A 15,561-nucleotide genomic window follows, 5' to 3' on the forward strand; every position below is an offset into this window, starting at 1 on the left:
TGGCCACATATGCAGCTGCATGGAACCCGTGAGTGGGTGGGAGGAGGTCTATAGGGATGGGCTGCTGCCCTCAGCATCCCTCCCACCCCGCCTCTCCAGGCGGTCCCGGTCAGTGTGGTAAACACTCCCTTTTCTTTTTCTTTCTTTCTTTTTTTTTTAACACTCCCTTTTCTATCCCCTTACCAACACTGCACTCTGTCAAGGTTTAAGGTAAATGTCATTTTGACAGCTGAGTTTCTTTAAAGGTTAGGCTTCAAAACGTTAACAGACACTATCAACCCAGATGCCGAGAGCAGGGCCTGTAGGACTGCTTGAGAAGAAGCTACCGCCCCTGGCCCAGACCCAGGGAAGGATACACCGCCGAGACCCACGGGCTGGTGGAAGCACTGACAAAGAAGCAGGAGAGGCTCCACACGGCCATGGCCACTGGCGTCCTTTGTGTGAAGTTGGACAAGGACAGCATGACCCAGTCTCGGACCATGGACGACTGCCCGGTGCTGTGCAGAGTCTGGAAAACCTGAGAAACACGAAAGCCCACAGAGTCAGAGGCCACAGCTCTTCCAACACATGGGTGCTGGGTAAAAGAATGCTGCTGGTTTTCAAAGGTGAAGAACTGGGCCCCGTGGCAAGTCTACTCGGTTAGCACATCCATTCTGGAAAGTCTGGGTCAGTCTACCTCAGGCAGCTTCCCTGCCCTGTGACCCCGTGTCCTCACCTTATATACAACTGTGGCCATGAACTGCGGGTACGGCTGCTGGTTGGACAGAAATTCTCCAATGACTTTGTTCATGACGTCCTGGGGTGGGAAGAAGTCATCTAAAAACTGAGGAAGGATCCGTGCCACCACTCTGGCTTCACAGGGGAACCCTTTCCTGACCCTAAAAGGAGGGGACACAAATTAGAGTCTGGCCCTACCCCAAGAGGGCCTTGTGTCTAAAGCCAGTTGGGAGGCACCCTGGGTCCTAGAATGTGACCTGAAACAGCAAACAGGTGACTCCTGCCTTGCAGACCTCACCAGGGACCTACAGGTGAATGCACAGACCCAGGGCCTCCACCTGGTGTGTGTGTGGGGGTGATAACTCAGAGGGGTTTCCGAGTCATGTCAAGTAATAAGCAGAAAGGGTTTGAGATGGTGACATTAGAAATCAAAAAGACTCATTATGAAGAATGTTGTCCATGTGATGTTCTATTTCTGTCCATGTCTAAATGCTCTATGAGCCTCTTTTCACCACCGCAGCCAGTAAGGACCTTTCTTCTTACTGGACCTGGACCCACACATTCTCCTGCTGACATCCTGCCAACCCCAAAGATTATGGTCTGCACCCCCAATGCTGTGCAAATGGAAGAGCTGTACATTACTGACAAGCACCAGAATTGACCCAGAAACTGGGCCCATGCTTCCTCCTATGTGTGTGTGCTCAGATCCCCTTGCACAGATGCCAGCCGTGGCCCCACACATCACATGTGAGGCTGCTGCATCTGACAACACCCACCACTGGGTGTTAGCCCAGTGTCCCCCACCCAATGTCTGGAGCATGATCAAGCTGCATACCTGATGGGCACTTCCTAACATGTTGGTTTTATTTTGTTAATACTGGGGCACAAGGGCCATGAAGGCAGGGACCCAAGCATGGGCTCCCTTGCCTGCCACTCAGCTGTGGCTGGGTTTGACAGATCTATATACAATGGAAGAATGGCTATAAACACTCATTTTAAATTTCAACACAGAAAGAGACCACAATGCTCAGCTTTCCACAACACCTCATCTGGCCTAAGTGGACACAGGGAAAGCCTTGCTTAGGGTGCTCTTGTGAAAGCCAGACACTTCCTACTGATCGAGTGAAGGGACAGGACAGGCTGAGTGGCACACAACAGGCCTCCCAAGGACGCAGATGCCATCATGTCATCTGGCTGGAACCCAGGGCCCAGTTCTGGGCAAAGAGCCTGGCAAGGGGCCTAACCCATTTTCCAGAACTGGCAAGCTAAGCCAATTCTGGACAGAAGTACACACAGCGAGGGAAGGTGGGGGTTAATTACAAACTCTCAAAGGTGCTTTTGTTTATTGTCTAAACCTTTACCATAGTCTAGTGAACAGTCCTCCTGAAGCTGCTGCTAATGCTGCTCAAAGGCTGTGCCCCCATAGTCCTGGGAGTATGCAGCCAAGCCTGCTTTGACTGCAAGGCTCCTCTCTCCCCAAAGACAGCAGTGTCTGATGGATGTCTTTGTTACTGCTCAAAACTCCATGTGCAGGTCTCGTCTTGGTAACATGCCCTTTCTGATGCCTCCATACGGATAGGGTGCTGCCCCTCAACCTTTAGGAGAGATAGGCAAGCACCTGGACTGGTCTCAGAGCTGGTCTACCCCAAACCCTCTGGTGCTAGGGTCCAAGGACTGCCCGCTCCTGCAGAGCCCTGAGCGAGAGGTGTGCACTGGTAAGATGCAAGTGGGCCAGGCTGAGAGGAGAACAGGTGTGCGTGAAAGCAGCTGCTCCTGGTGAGCGTTCCAGGGCAGGCCAGGGAAAAGGTGGGCTTTCTTTCTTACCTGTCAAAAAGTACAGACACACGCTCCATAGCCACAATCACTGACTCGCTGTCTGGGGCGGTGGGGCTGGGGTCTGAGGTTCTGCCCGGGCTGATTTTCTCCTTCCCTGAAACAAATCATTCTGTACTCTTACTTGCTTTAAAGACTGCCTTGAACTCACAGAGGGGTTCAACAAACCCAGAGAGATGATGTGAAAACAGGTGACAGAAGTGCTTGGCAGCCCAGGGCCCAACCTTGCTCAAGTACACAGGGTGCAGTGGTCAGGCCCGGCTCAATGTGACCTTGAGCCAGTAACCCCATACTCCAGACTCTAGAATCCCCCTCAAGTGCTGGTGAGGCCCTGTGGTCTGCATCCCAAGAATGCACATGCTTCTCTTTCACTGCGACAGGAGACCCATTCTGTCTGGAGCTCAGTGGCACTGACTAGCCAGGCACAGGTGGGCCTGGGCTAGTAGTCTCTGGAGCCCCAAAGCTCACCTGTGTACATGCAGGTAAGCATCAGGCCCAGGGCAGCCATGGCCCGATGTGGGCTGTGCACGTTCACTCTGTCCACACTAAGCTTGACCAGGGACTCTGCATCTAGCCGGCAGAGTTGTTCAGAGAGCAGGAGGCGCTCCAGACCCCGCAGGACACAGTGGTAGATGATAGACGGGGTGGACTCCTCACTTCCAGACAGCATCACCCCACACATCTGAACAAGAAGGAAGAGATCAGGCCTCTATCACTTGTGCCTATCCTCCACATCAAAGTGACCTGACGGTACCCCCACAGGTGACAGTGCACACAAACTCACTCCCATCCTGGGGGAAGGTGCTCAAGGCTGCTCACCTGTATTATTGATGCAGAGAATTCCGGGCCTACATCCAGGGGGTAGTTCTCGATCAGGTAAAAGGCAGTGGCGCACATCACCAGCACGTGCTGCTGGCTATGAATGTTCACACAGCTGAAACCATGAGGTAGGGACTGAGCTGACAGTGTGTGGTGACCTTGTGTTTCAGGGACCTCAGCCCCCAACCCCATGACCTGATATGTGTGCCCGCTCTACCCCAGTCCACCCTGAGACTCCCATGCAGCCGTTCATACTCACTGGGCCGCCCCTTTGAGGTTGGACAAGAGGTAGTCGCTGATTACTGGGACGAGCTGCTTCGCTGTCTCATCCAGGAGGTCACACTCCAGCACGTAGAGAGCGCCGTGCAGGGCTCCGACCTTGCTGGGAAGGTGGCTGCTCCTCAGTGTGGTCTCTAGCAGCCGGCTGACTGGCTCTGCCACGGCCTTGTCCTAGAGCATAGGCACAGGCATGGAGGCTAGACCACAATGGATCAGGAGAGGCCAACGGGGGCTGGCCTCACACTGCAGAGGAACACAGTGAGTAGCAGGAGCTCCACAGAGGGACCAGGCTGTCGCCCGAGAGGCCCGAGCTAAGCTGGCCCTGGGCAGGCGTCCAGGGAGCATTCCTGCTCCTCAGCTGTGCTTCCCCAACCTGTGCTGACACCCTGTCCTCCCGGGGATCTGCGGTTTGGGCTGAGCCAGGGAGAGGGGCCCAGAGGACCAGCCCCAGCGAGCCCTGCTCTGTGTCCCTAACGAGCCTCCTGGCTGACAAGACCCCACACATATTGTCACAATGCCCTGCTGGGAATGGAGCGTGTCCTACCTCAGTCCCCAGGAGGGGATGCTGGAAACTGGCACCTGATTCCTCTGGACTTTGTCCCCCTGACTCCTTGACCCCATACCTCTCCCGTTGGCCGACTGTGCTTTGTGTCTGTTCCCTGGGATCAATCCCAGCTGTGAGTGTACGTGAATTCTCCCAACAAAAACCCAGGGTAGGTAGTCTTGGGTATCCCTAACAATAGTCTATACTATCACAGACCAAAATGTTACAGTGTCCGTTTGGCACCAAACATAGTGGAGTGCAGCAAAACCCAAACACTCTGCACCATACCCCTCCCTCAAGACTCGCTTTCCGGAGAAGAGTTGGCCACAGAAAGCGGTGTGGAGGTGAGGGTGACCCTAGCGCTTCATAAGCCACTTCATCTGGGAAAGGTGGCTTCTGCCACCCGAGGGTCCCCACAGGCTTGGCTGATGGCTATTGCACACATACTGGGATGGTGTGACACCTTCCTAAGGACTAAGGACTCCTAAGGACTAAGGACTGCCCTGCCCAGGAGTCACTCCCTGACCACGTGAACACCACCAGGACCTGCTGTGAGGGACACACGCTTTCCAACACTGTATAAGCATCTGAGAAGAAAAAGCACACTGCTTGTGCCAACACACACACACACCTCCACCTTCCGGAAGGACGTCTGTGTGCATGTCAGGATGAGAAATCCGTGTCCATGCAGCATCCTGCCTTAGGGTCTTCTTAAAAACGATCATTACTTATTTGATTTACTGACAACACAACATCTGTCTAGGGGGATCTGGGCCTGAGCACAAAAACACAATTATAATAAAAAACAAACCCAGCAGCTGAAACCCCCCACAAAGACAAAAGGGCCCCTTCAAGTCCAGCTGCTTTCACGTCTCTTGACGCCCAGAAGGCACACACTTTGAAGTGACATGCTCACAGGGGAAACTCACTGTTCCTGCCCCCCAACGGTGGCACCGCAGCTGAAGGCCACCCGGGACGGGTGGTACCTGCCCAGGCACTTTAGGTCAGAGGGACAAACCATACAGGGGAGCACCACTGGGAAGGGGCGAGAGGGCTCCAGGCCACAGATGTGAGCTTACACCTCTGCCACGTTCTGTGTGACCTAGTCGCAGCCTCATGGGGCCCAGACAAAATGAGAGCAGCCTCACCTGTGTTGCCACGGTGACGGGACAGATAGCAGGCAGCCCCCACGTGTTGGATGGATGAAGGAGTCCCTGCTGCCAAAATGGAGGTGGGCCCAGGGGGCACCATCCAGAGGCTCTGCAGTCACTGGCTGCTGCTACTCAGCCAAGAGCATAGGCCAGGCTCTGCATAGCCTGGAGGATGGTTACTTTCCTCTGGGAGCAGAGCTTCTGTCCCTCACTGGCTACCAAGGGCAGGGCCTGCACACAAGTGCTTTCATGTGCTCACATCACGGCCGGTGAGCATGTACCAGATGGTGATGTCTGCACAGACGATGGGTGGGTGCTGTACTGGTAAGTTGACGGACTGGATGCAGAGTATAGGAAGAAACCAAAAGCAGGCAGTCTCCCTCCTGCTAAGAACAGACTCGAGCATCCAGACTTTGAGGGAGGAAATGCAGGGTCTGGGGTAAAATGGCCTCCAGGAGGGAGGGTCTGATCACAGGACACACAGGGGTCTCCAGCACTTCAGAAAAGGGGCGTGGGAGGCTGTGGGGGGCCATTGGCCACTGTGGAGGAGGAGCCAACCCATGCTTCTACCACCTACACCTCTGGCTCCCATAGGGATGGGTCACCATGATGACCCAGGGCAAAGGGGCATAGGAGCCCCAAACCAAGGCTTCCTCACCACAACATGCTTCACCATGACCCAAGGAAAGGCAGGTACCTTAGCAGAATCCTCCTGACATCCTTCCCATGTCAGACCTTTCCAGGCCGAGGCTATGCCCATGGCATGCAGCCAAAAGGAGGAGGTCCCTGCACCACCTCTCACTTACCATTCCAAGGACGGCAGCTGCCTTGCAGGTGGCGGGCACCAGGTACTGAATGAGAATCTCGTCTTCTGCAGGGTGCACCCTCCGCAGTTCCGTCAGCGTCAGATACATCATCTCAAACTGGGTGCGCTCAGTGAATAAGTCTGAGACCACGAGGAGCTGGAGACACAGAGCATTGGGATAGGAAGTAAGCAACGAAGTCCAAAATGCATGTTCTGACACCAACGGGACAAATATGGGAATCCACAGGAGTCTTGGCCAAGTAAATAAATCGGCCCACACCTGGAAACCTATAATAATAACAGTGTCAGCAGACAACATGAAGATACACTAGTCAGAATATCTCCTTAAAAACGGCTCTGTATCTATACTGCCCACTGAGAGGTGAGGGCCTGGATCGCAGTCAGGACCGTGGTGAGACCACAGAGCAGTTCTCCCACTGCTACTCTGCCAAATCCCAGAGCATCCCTGCAGCATGGGGGCAGGCTCTCCAAAGCCCTGGATGGAGAAATGGGCAACCACTTCAGAAAGAGATGCTTGGATGATTTCCTGTCTCCCCAAAATACTCAATTCTTGGAGGCTCAACTTCACATGCCATCTAGAAATAAACGTCACCTAGGCATGCAAGTACATCTGCTCCTCAGGAGTACTGCCTCCTGCCAAGACCCAGCTGAGGAACCAGCAAGGTCGGCAACTCGCCAGCAGCAGCTGTTCCCAAAGCGGACATGTGGACACCCGAAGCCCTCCTGGGCTCAAGGTCAGAACTGCCTCTGTAGCAACACGGAGACCCTATCTGCTTTTTTACTCCTGTTCTCTTCTGACCATAAGGCAGTGTTTCCCAGAAGCCCTCTGATATTAGGCCGAACACAGGGAAGACAGGAAAATCAAGCTCTCTAATAGTTAAGAGACTCGCAAAAATGTAAAACAAGGCTCTTCTCACTAATTGTTCAAAAATTTTAAATAAAAATTATCATTTTTATGTTAAATATTTAAATAAGTTTTTAAAAATAAGACCTTCATTACGGGTGCTTATATTTCACTGGTTTTTGAAAAAAATCAGGTTGCAAACTTTTGTTAAAAATGAAAAATCTCACCTGCAATAAAGGTCTTATCTAGGAACCTTAGGGGTGTGTACTGACAACAGCCAGGCTCAAAATCCATGCCTGCATTGACCGGCTGGAGGCATGGCAGGGACAGACAACCAGAGCCCACTGCAAAGACTACATAGATGGTTCTAGCTGGCTGGTTCATGGGTGGGAAGCAGGCATTGAGTGTCTTCAGCTCCAAACTCTCACTTGCTTCTTACCACATGATGGGAAAGACGTGAAGCTGGCATCTAAGGAGGAACTACTGTCAAACCTCCATGACTTCGGTCCCAGCACCGTAAGCAGGGATAGGCCTAAGCCACACACACATCCTCTTTGGGGTCCCCAAACATACAGGAGTCTGAGCCTGAAGTTTGAGGTTGACAGCTCTGTATCAGAGCTTTTCCAGGGGGTGTGGTCGTGGGACCATCTGCCCAGCTCTCATCTAAGAAAGTAGACATTTATGAGACAGGCCCTTGGGACAAACGTGAGTAAATAGGGTGGCCTTCAGAGGGAGCCTTCACACAATGTGATGCCCCTACAACACTCTTACTGTACTTATAAGGGTCCCAACTGGCTGTGGATCAGAAATGTAAATATTGGTCCCTCCATGGGCTACAGAAATACTACTTTCTCCTCCTGGATCTGTGAACTGCTCAGAGCTCCTTCCCAGGTTCCCAGAGCTCGTGAACTCTGCATGTGTGCACCCTGTCTATGGTAGTGTGTATGTGTACTGCCACGAGCACCGTGCACCTGTAGGGGAGCAGGGAATGCAGACTTACAGATCGAACCACTTCACTGATCAGGATGATGGGTGTCCTTCTGGCCGAACCTGACGGCAGGATCCAGCGACTGTACAATTCAAGCAAAAACTGGGAACAGGAGTGAATGTCGACTCCAGCCCGGTGCTTCCTGAAGAGCATAGCAGATGGGCAATCGCCCCATATACAAGGTGAGACTTATTTCAGGAGGGTTCCCCCAAATCAAATCACAGATAGGAAATTTCAAACTGCTTGAAAAGTAGATGGGAAACCTGGAGTTGATGGGTGATGTGGGTGGTGATGCAGGTGCAGGGACATCAGCCTCCTCTTCTTCCTCCTCCTCCCACTCCTCCTCTCTCAAGGGTGTGATGCTGTTCCCCAGCCACACGGAGTGAATGGACACCTTCAGGAGATGAGGAGCCTGGGCTCAGTGTTTAGGGCAGAGGAGTGGGTTCTCCCCTGAGCTGCAGACCCCTTTTCTGGAGATGGGGGCAGTGGTGCTGGGAACAGGAGTCAACTTGTCCACTCAGGTGCCTCCCTATGCACCCAGTTCAAACAGACTACGCTCCCGCTAACAGCCCATCCCCCACACATCTGTTCACGTGGGAGTCCTCTGGCACACAGCATGGTACCTCACACTGAGCAAGTGGCCGCTGCAGCCTCAGGCTGCATTCCTACCACCAACTAGGACACTAGCCCAACTCCCACTCTGCATAAACAACCGTTTCCCCTTTGGGGTCCCACCAGCCATGGGGGTTGGGGCCAGCAGTGGGCAGGCAGGCTGGAGGTGGTTGCCTGAAAGCTGCCACAGATGGAATATGAACTACGAAGCCTCAAAGCAATCTTCAGGCTTCAAGAGAGGGTGGCCCCTCTGTCCTCCTCACTCCCCAACAGCCAGTGATGGCTCATTTCAGAGGGATGTGGGAGCTGATCGGTCTCCAGACAGGACAGGGTGGGGTCAGGGTTTAGCCCTGGGCAGATGCACTATGCTCCATTCCCAATGGCTGGATGTAAACACAGATGCTGAACAAGGATGTGGCTAGGCAAACGCCCCGTACCCAGGAGGCTAGGTGCCACCCCGAGAGCCACTCACAGCCTGCTCCTCAGGAACACATTTCTAAAGAAATGACAGTGAGCTCCATCACCCTAACTTATCTCAGGGGCAGAAACTTCTCTGTAAGGAAAGCACGGATAGCCTGTCTGTGGCTCCTTGCTCACAGAGGAATGTGTGTGAGCAGGAGAGGACAGGATGGAGCAGGCCTGGGGACTTTGCCACAAGGCTGTGCCCAGAGCCAATAGGGATGCCCTCGGGATAAACAAGTATTTCCAATCCCTGCTCTGGCCAATGTCCTCTGAAACAAAAGCTAAAAAAAAAAAAAAAAAAAAAAAAGCAGTCCTGAGTAACTGCTTTCTAAGTAAACCAGTAAGGTCTGAAAGGACAGAGCAGTAGACAGAGCAGCCATCGGGCACCCACGTGAGTCCCCTCCGCCCAGCACACACGTCCTCATGGCTCCAGGAGCCACATCCCTACGCTCCAGCTCCTTGACATGCACTATCATATGTGTGACTGTCCTGTTTTTCTGACAAGAAAACTGAATTTTTATTTCAAAGTGACCCACCCGGTAAGCTGTCAACCTGGCCCCCAGGGCATATCCATCTCCCACACTGGGTTATGTGACCACAGTTCCCCTTCAGCTGGCAGCTGGGATCTTCTGGCCAAATCCAGGGCCATCCTGATGTTCACCCCACCCAAGCCACTCTTGCCTGACTGACTGATGCCCCAAAGCTAAGCCTGACTCCCACCAGCCTGCTACATTCACACATGCTCACATCACTAGGTACACAAAATACCTTAAATCTTCCTCGTAGTAGAGAATATCAATGAGAACAAATAAAAAAAACCTCCCTTTATTTAAAAAATGCATTTAATTTTTCTTCTGGATGCATCAAATGACCCAAAGTCATAGCAGATAAAAGAGAGCAAGGAAATTAGTAGGATGTGCCCTGGCAGTGCGGGTGTGACTGACCTGGCCAAGCTTATAGCTCATGTTTCCCAGCTCCCGCTCGGGGTTGATCTGCAGCAGAAGCTTGTCGTGGCTTATGAGGGCACCTGCAGGATGACAGGGTGGACAGTTCTGCAGAGCCCTGAGGGTCTCCGGGCTTTTCTCTGGCACTTCATAATGTACTATACTGGCAGGGCCAGGCGGGCAATGCTGAATTATCACTGTTTCTCTTGTTAACACACCAGCTTCTGACTGCACAGGAAGCAGCTGATGGGGCAACAGCCCAGTAGACGGGCACTCGGACCCAGACCACAACATTGATGGGCAACACCTCCCAGGACCCTGCCCTGGTGTCTCGGCTGTCCAGTTGTGCCCACCAGAGTAGGAGGGTACAGGCGGATTCTGCCACTCAACCCATCTTCTCCACAGCCTATGTCTTTCGCACTGTCTATACCCCAGACTATACAACTCCCCCTCCCAGCCAGAGGCCTCTGGCTGACCCTTCACCAGATCAAGCCTCAACACCCTGCTCTTCCATGAGGCTTCCTACCCCTAGTCCATCTGCACCTACTCTCCCTTCCTCCTGTGACACGGAGTGAGGCCACCTCTGTCTCCTAGGGGGCAGGAGCTCCTCAGGGGGCCATCCTGGTACACAATCCTGAGTCTAGTCCAGCACTTCAGTAAATGTCTAGCGTCTGCATGTCTACGTAGAATGCTCTCTAGGTAAAGCACTCAAGATGCTTAAAACTGTATCTAACGACTGCTAAAATAAACTAGAGAATCATAAAAACACTGCGCTAAAATACTGATTAGTCAACAAAAACGTGCATTAACAAAAATAATAATAACCTCACAAAATTTCCTTTTAACTCAGGGTGACAAACTCCGGTGCCCATTACAGGGCAGGCACACAGCCTGCAGGCCCAGATGGAGGACGGGGAAGGGATGGCAGCTGGGGGCGGAGAGCTCAGACCAGGGATCCCCAGCCACAACAGGCTTTCAGGGGTCCAGGCCTGCTCTCGCCACAGCGCTCTCTTGCAAAAAGCTGGAGCTTCAAGCGAGTCAAGGATGAACTATGCTGATTTTTTCACTGAGTGACTAGTTTGACCTCTATACTCCCTCTCAAGGCTGCAGGTCTCAGGCTGAGAGCCATTCTGTTCCTCATGGGCTGACTGGGGAGGGCAGTGCATTTAGTACCACAGCCTCCAAAAAGACACCTCTGGTCTTTCTGCCCGAGTGGTGGTGTTAGGATCTTGGTCACATTCTCATTCTGGCCCAGGTACAAATGGCCCTCTTCCCACAGGTACCTGTAGTAGCTGGAGACAGAGAAGGGACAGGGTCCCACGCTTGGTATAAGTGATGCGTGGCGATATTCTCTCTCTTTGAAACCATTGCTTGGATTTCCTGCTCTACAATTCCTCGGATAATGCTCAACTTCCTCCCAAACCTAAAATCCAAAACAAAGGTTAAAGGATATTTTGTTTCCTTCAAAATCTTAAAACCAAAAAACCTCAGGGCATCTTTCAGCTTTGCCTAAAGGAAACACAGGCACCTAATAAGAGCAAATGACTCCCTTTGAGGGGACTCCAGTCCATGTGCCCTTGGCTATTTTTTGCTTTGCTAGAGTCTGCCCTAAACAGTCAATGGACCCCATGGCATGCAGGCCTCACTGCCACGGGTCACCAAATCACTTCTTGCAGTAAGGCAACACTCACAGGTGTTTTGTTTGTAGTTCTGGTTAACAAAGAAAAGGACCCAGGGAGAAGGTGCTGGTTAGTTACTCTGGGCGGGGTGAAAAGGCACCTCACTCTTCCCACCTGGTGTCGAGGGCTTTCAGGGGCTTGTTCCGGGGCTGCTGCTCCAAGCAGCTCACAGCTGGGTTGCCAGCCACAGGCACAGTCATTGCACTCAGCACCAGGGAGGTGATGGCCTGCACAGCCAGGACGTTGATCTGGGTCCTCTCTGTGTCTTCCTGGAAGGAGAGCCCACACTTTTATCATGTCATGAATGGCTAGACGCCAGAAACCATATATGCCCCCACCTGCACACAGGACTGAAAGGCCGTGGTCCTTGGGCTGCACGGTCTTATGAGAAAGAGCTGGAGGGCTGCAGAGCGACATGCCTTCCCAGCAATGGTCCTGTTTTGTCTAAGCTCCCCGCAGCCTATGAGCATCTGTGACTTGTAATAAACCTGATGGACAATGTCTACCTTTCAAAGCACAGTCTCCTATTGGTACAGACCTCAAAATATAAATCAATTTTTAAGAAACTGCCCTTAAATTTCCTCATTAATTTTAGAGTTTAAAATTAGGGTTCCTAATTGTCACCTGTGAGTTCTACACATGAGTTTAAAGACCCTTGATTTTTGATGTAGGTCTACTTCTTAAATTGACATTTCTACCAGTTTGGGCCTACCTTCCACCAGAATTAAGGACTTATATTCAACGGTTTTCAGTATCTCAGGCTTTGCCTTATCAGAGAACATGGTTTTTATTAATATAATGTACGTTAACATTCTAAGATGCCGGATAAATCTCTGCAAAGCAGTGAACTGAACACAGGTACATACACAAACATGGCCTTTATAACATGCCTTTTCATTCTCATTCAACATATACACTATACCTGAATACTGATAAAGAGAACTCAAACTTATTTTTAAGAAAGGGTGTAGCCCTACTGACCCTTAATGTGTGATGCACCATGACAGAGCGTACTCTGGCCACCAGGAATCTAGGCCACTCAAACCGCGAGGGAATTTGCTCCTATTCTACAACATTAGCCTAGATATGAACTGACTACCCTGGTAAACACAGTTAAGATAAAAAAAAGAACGAAGAAAGGAAAGAAAGGAAAGAAAGGAAAGAAAGGAAAGAAAAATAAAAAGAGCTTGCTGCCCTTTATTGCCCACTAGGAACAATTCACAAGCTGCAATGACTGCCCATGTGCCAAAAAGTGGACACACAGGCCTGCACGTGGCCTTACTTACTTCCGGTGGGCTCTCTTCCTGCTCCATCACAAGGGGCTGAGTCACCAGGACACCAAGGAGGGTGGCCCACGTTTCCTCAAACTGGGTGCGGCTGGTCCATCCTAGGAATGCAAACGGTATGTGAGACAAGGTCACCTGCTCCCCAAACTTCTTGATGTAAAGTGGTAGCTGGGCCATACAGCTGCAGCTGGAACAGGCCCCGCCCCCAGGGCCATGTACAGCAGTCCTGAGACGCAGCCACACTGCCAGGTACACTGCACCAGCAAGGACACTGAAGCACACATGTATGAGGCCACACGGCAGGCAAGTGGCACCCTCTCCATCCCCTACTGCAGAGATGCAGTGAGGCGAAGGGATGTTTAAGCAGCAGGCCACATTTGAGTGGGTCAGAGTCGCTCCTGCCCTGCTAACCAGAGGGCTCATGGGTCTTCCTCAAAAACAAACCAGTGCATTGCACACAAGCGTGTGCAGACACCAGACCATTGGACTGCACACCCTGAGTAGGTGAAATGTGTGCTCCATGAATTCTATCTCAGGAAAGCTGTTAAAAATAGAGAAGTTAAAGCAATGGGTTCTCTGACTCTGTCTAGAAGAATAGCAGATCAAAAAAGGATATAACCTAGCCAGGGCACTAGCATCTGGGGAACATGCATCTAGTGGGTTGACCTCAGGCAATGTCTTCACCAGCGGCCCTCAAGGTGTGGGATGAGCACTTGCTTCTCAGGTTCGCACTTCCTGTTGCCATGGTCATCTACGTGCGAGGTGGAGGTGGCCAGGCCACTTCCATTAGGGTCACAAGTGACAGGAAGGGGATGTCAAGGGCAGGAAAACCAGAGCAAATTTCAGGATTAAATGCAGACAGACCTAGTCAAGTGGGCAAACATACAGATGGATGTTTACACAATTCATTTTAGGGAAAAGAATGAAGACAAAGGCAAGAATGTGAAGGCAATATCAGGAAGAGAGTGGAGCTGTCCAGGGTCCCTCTTGCACGTCTGAGTGAGGATTCGAGCAGGAAGATGCCTAAGAAAGGAAATGATAGCACATAGGGGGTGGCCAGGAAACAGCCTCCTAACCACTGTCAAGGACAAGAAACAAAGCTTTCTGAGGCTGCTAGCCTTGGGTCACTGCAGACTGTCCACACTGTGGACAGAGTAACAGAGAATGTCTGCTTCACTAAAGGGAAAAGTAGAGGCAACACGGCATCAGCTCCCTGAAGCTTCTGGGATCAAGATAAGCACAGACCCTGAGGAAACCTGAGCTGGTCAGGCATCACAGGGATGAAGGGCAGGCCCCACAGGCAGGCGAGGTGCCCAACACTTCGGGAAACATCGTAGCTGGACACAGCCACTCAGGACCTACCAAATACAATCCTGCCACCAGACCTGCAGCCATGCAATGAGGCCAAAAGGGTAACACACACCGTACTGCAGGAAGTGGACAACGCCTGATGCAAACTACTAACACTGCCACATATTGTGCAACTGTGTACCAGACGAATCTTGTGTGGTTTCTGAATCTGTACTGATGCTATGAAACCACAACACTGGGTGTCCTAGAGGCCGCCCAGAGGCCAGAGCTGTCTCACAGAAGAGTCTACTTTCCTCACTCTAGTGCGCTGCCTTCCACCTCGCTGCAGCTGCAGAGTGATCTGCACCTGAGAAGGGAATCCTCGACCACACAAGAGCGCACGGATCTGGGCTGCACATGATCTATCACCAGGGTGCCTGTCCTAACTTCCAACAAGCCTGGTATATGAAGACTTGGGGGTAAGCCCCCCAACATCACACCAACCGGTGAGTATTTTTCACTGCAAGAGTTTGCATTCACTGCAGAATGTACTCACATAGGACCCTGTCATACCCTACATCCCTTGTGGAATAAATAAGAACTAGGTGCTTTGAGGCCTAGTAATTCTGGAAGAGAAACAAGGATACCTAGTGCATTGATGCGGTAGATGAACTCTTTAAAGACTTCCTTCTCCTGGAGGAACTCCACTGGGATCTCGGGGAAGGCTGTGCCAAAGTCCCCTCCTGGCTCAGGCGACCATCCGAGTTTCCAAACCTGAGAAGATGAGAAAGAAATAGAGTGACCCCAATCAAATCAGGACAGCTGCACTTTGAGGAAACCATGAAACAACCTTTCTCTCAGCATGGCCTCCTTCCGGAGGCCACATTCCTACTGACAGCTCACACAGACTGTCCCAAAAGCAAGTGCATCATCCTTCTGGGAAAACAGCTCCCATGCATCACCTGAGGATCTCCTGCCCCATTCTGGGCCTCCTGGGTCTGCTCTGACCTCCCACTTTCCCAACCTGCCTGCTCCCAAACTGGCCCAGCCCCTTTCCCTCGCTGCTAGTACCCCAGGCTAGCAATTTATGAGTTGGGTTCTTGAAGGTCCGTGTTGGCAGCCCCTGGCTGTCAGAGGCAGGCAGGAGCACCCTTGCACACAAACAGCAGCTGGTGTGTTAGATGAAAACAGGCATCAAATGAAGTCAAGTTGCATTTAGAAATAGTCACTGGCAAGCAGGCACGTAAACTGAGTGAACAGAAGGCGGAGCTGAGGACCCGTCGCTGT

At 51.9% G+C, this 15,561-nt stretch overlaps 1 protein-coding gene across 3 annotated transcripts in view; it reads right to left on the minus strand.

Annotated features, from left to right (window-relative positions):
- Nucleotides 1-15,561, minus strand: part of HTT (huntingtin) — a 143,724-nt gene that overhangs the window by 4,797 nt on the left and 123,366 nt on the right. For all 3 annotated transcript variants that reach the window (XM_041751539.1, XM_041751538.1, XM_041751540.1), the window contains 14 exons: nucleotides 14,922-15,048; nucleotides 12,985-13,085; nucleotides 11,813-11,967; nucleotides 11,303-11,442; nucleotides 10,020-10,102; nucleotides 8,265-8,395; nucleotides 8,014-8,143; nucleotides 6,150-6,305; nucleotides 3,629-3,819; nucleotides 3,370-3,484; nucleotides 3,019-3,232; nucleotides 2,542-2,647; nucleotides 716-878; nucleotides 357-517 (listed from right to left, as the gene is read on the minus strand). In XM_041751539.1, coding sequence (XP_041607473.1) covers nucleotides 357-517; nucleotides 716-878; nucleotides 2,542-2,647; nucleotides 3,019-3,232; nucleotides 3,370-3,484; nucleotides 3,629-3,819; nucleotides 6,150-6,305; nucleotides 8,014-8,143; nucleotides 8,265-8,395; nucleotides 10,020-10,102; nucleotides 11,303-11,442; nucleotides 11,813-11,967; nucleotides 12,985-13,085; nucleotides 14,922-15,048 — 1,973 coding nt within the window. The remainder of the gene's footprint in view (nucleotides 1-356; nucleotides 518-715; nucleotides 879-2,541; nucleotides 2,648-3,018; nucleotides 3,233-3,369; nucleotides 3,485-3,628; nucleotides 3,820-6,149; nucleotides 6,306-8,013; nucleotides 8,144-8,264; nucleotides 8,396-10,019; nucleotides 10,103-11,302; nucleotides 11,443-11,812; nucleotides 11,968-12,984; nucleotides 13,086-14,921; nucleotides 15,049-15,561) is intronic.

This window comes from Vulpes lagopus, chromosome 4 (assembly GCF_018345385.1).
Source record: "Vulpes lagopus strain Blue_001 chromosome 4, ASM1834538v1, whole genome shotgun sequence".
Lineage (NCBI taxonomy): Eukaryota > Metazoa > Chordata > Mammalia > Carnivora > Canidae > Vulpes > Vulpes lagopus.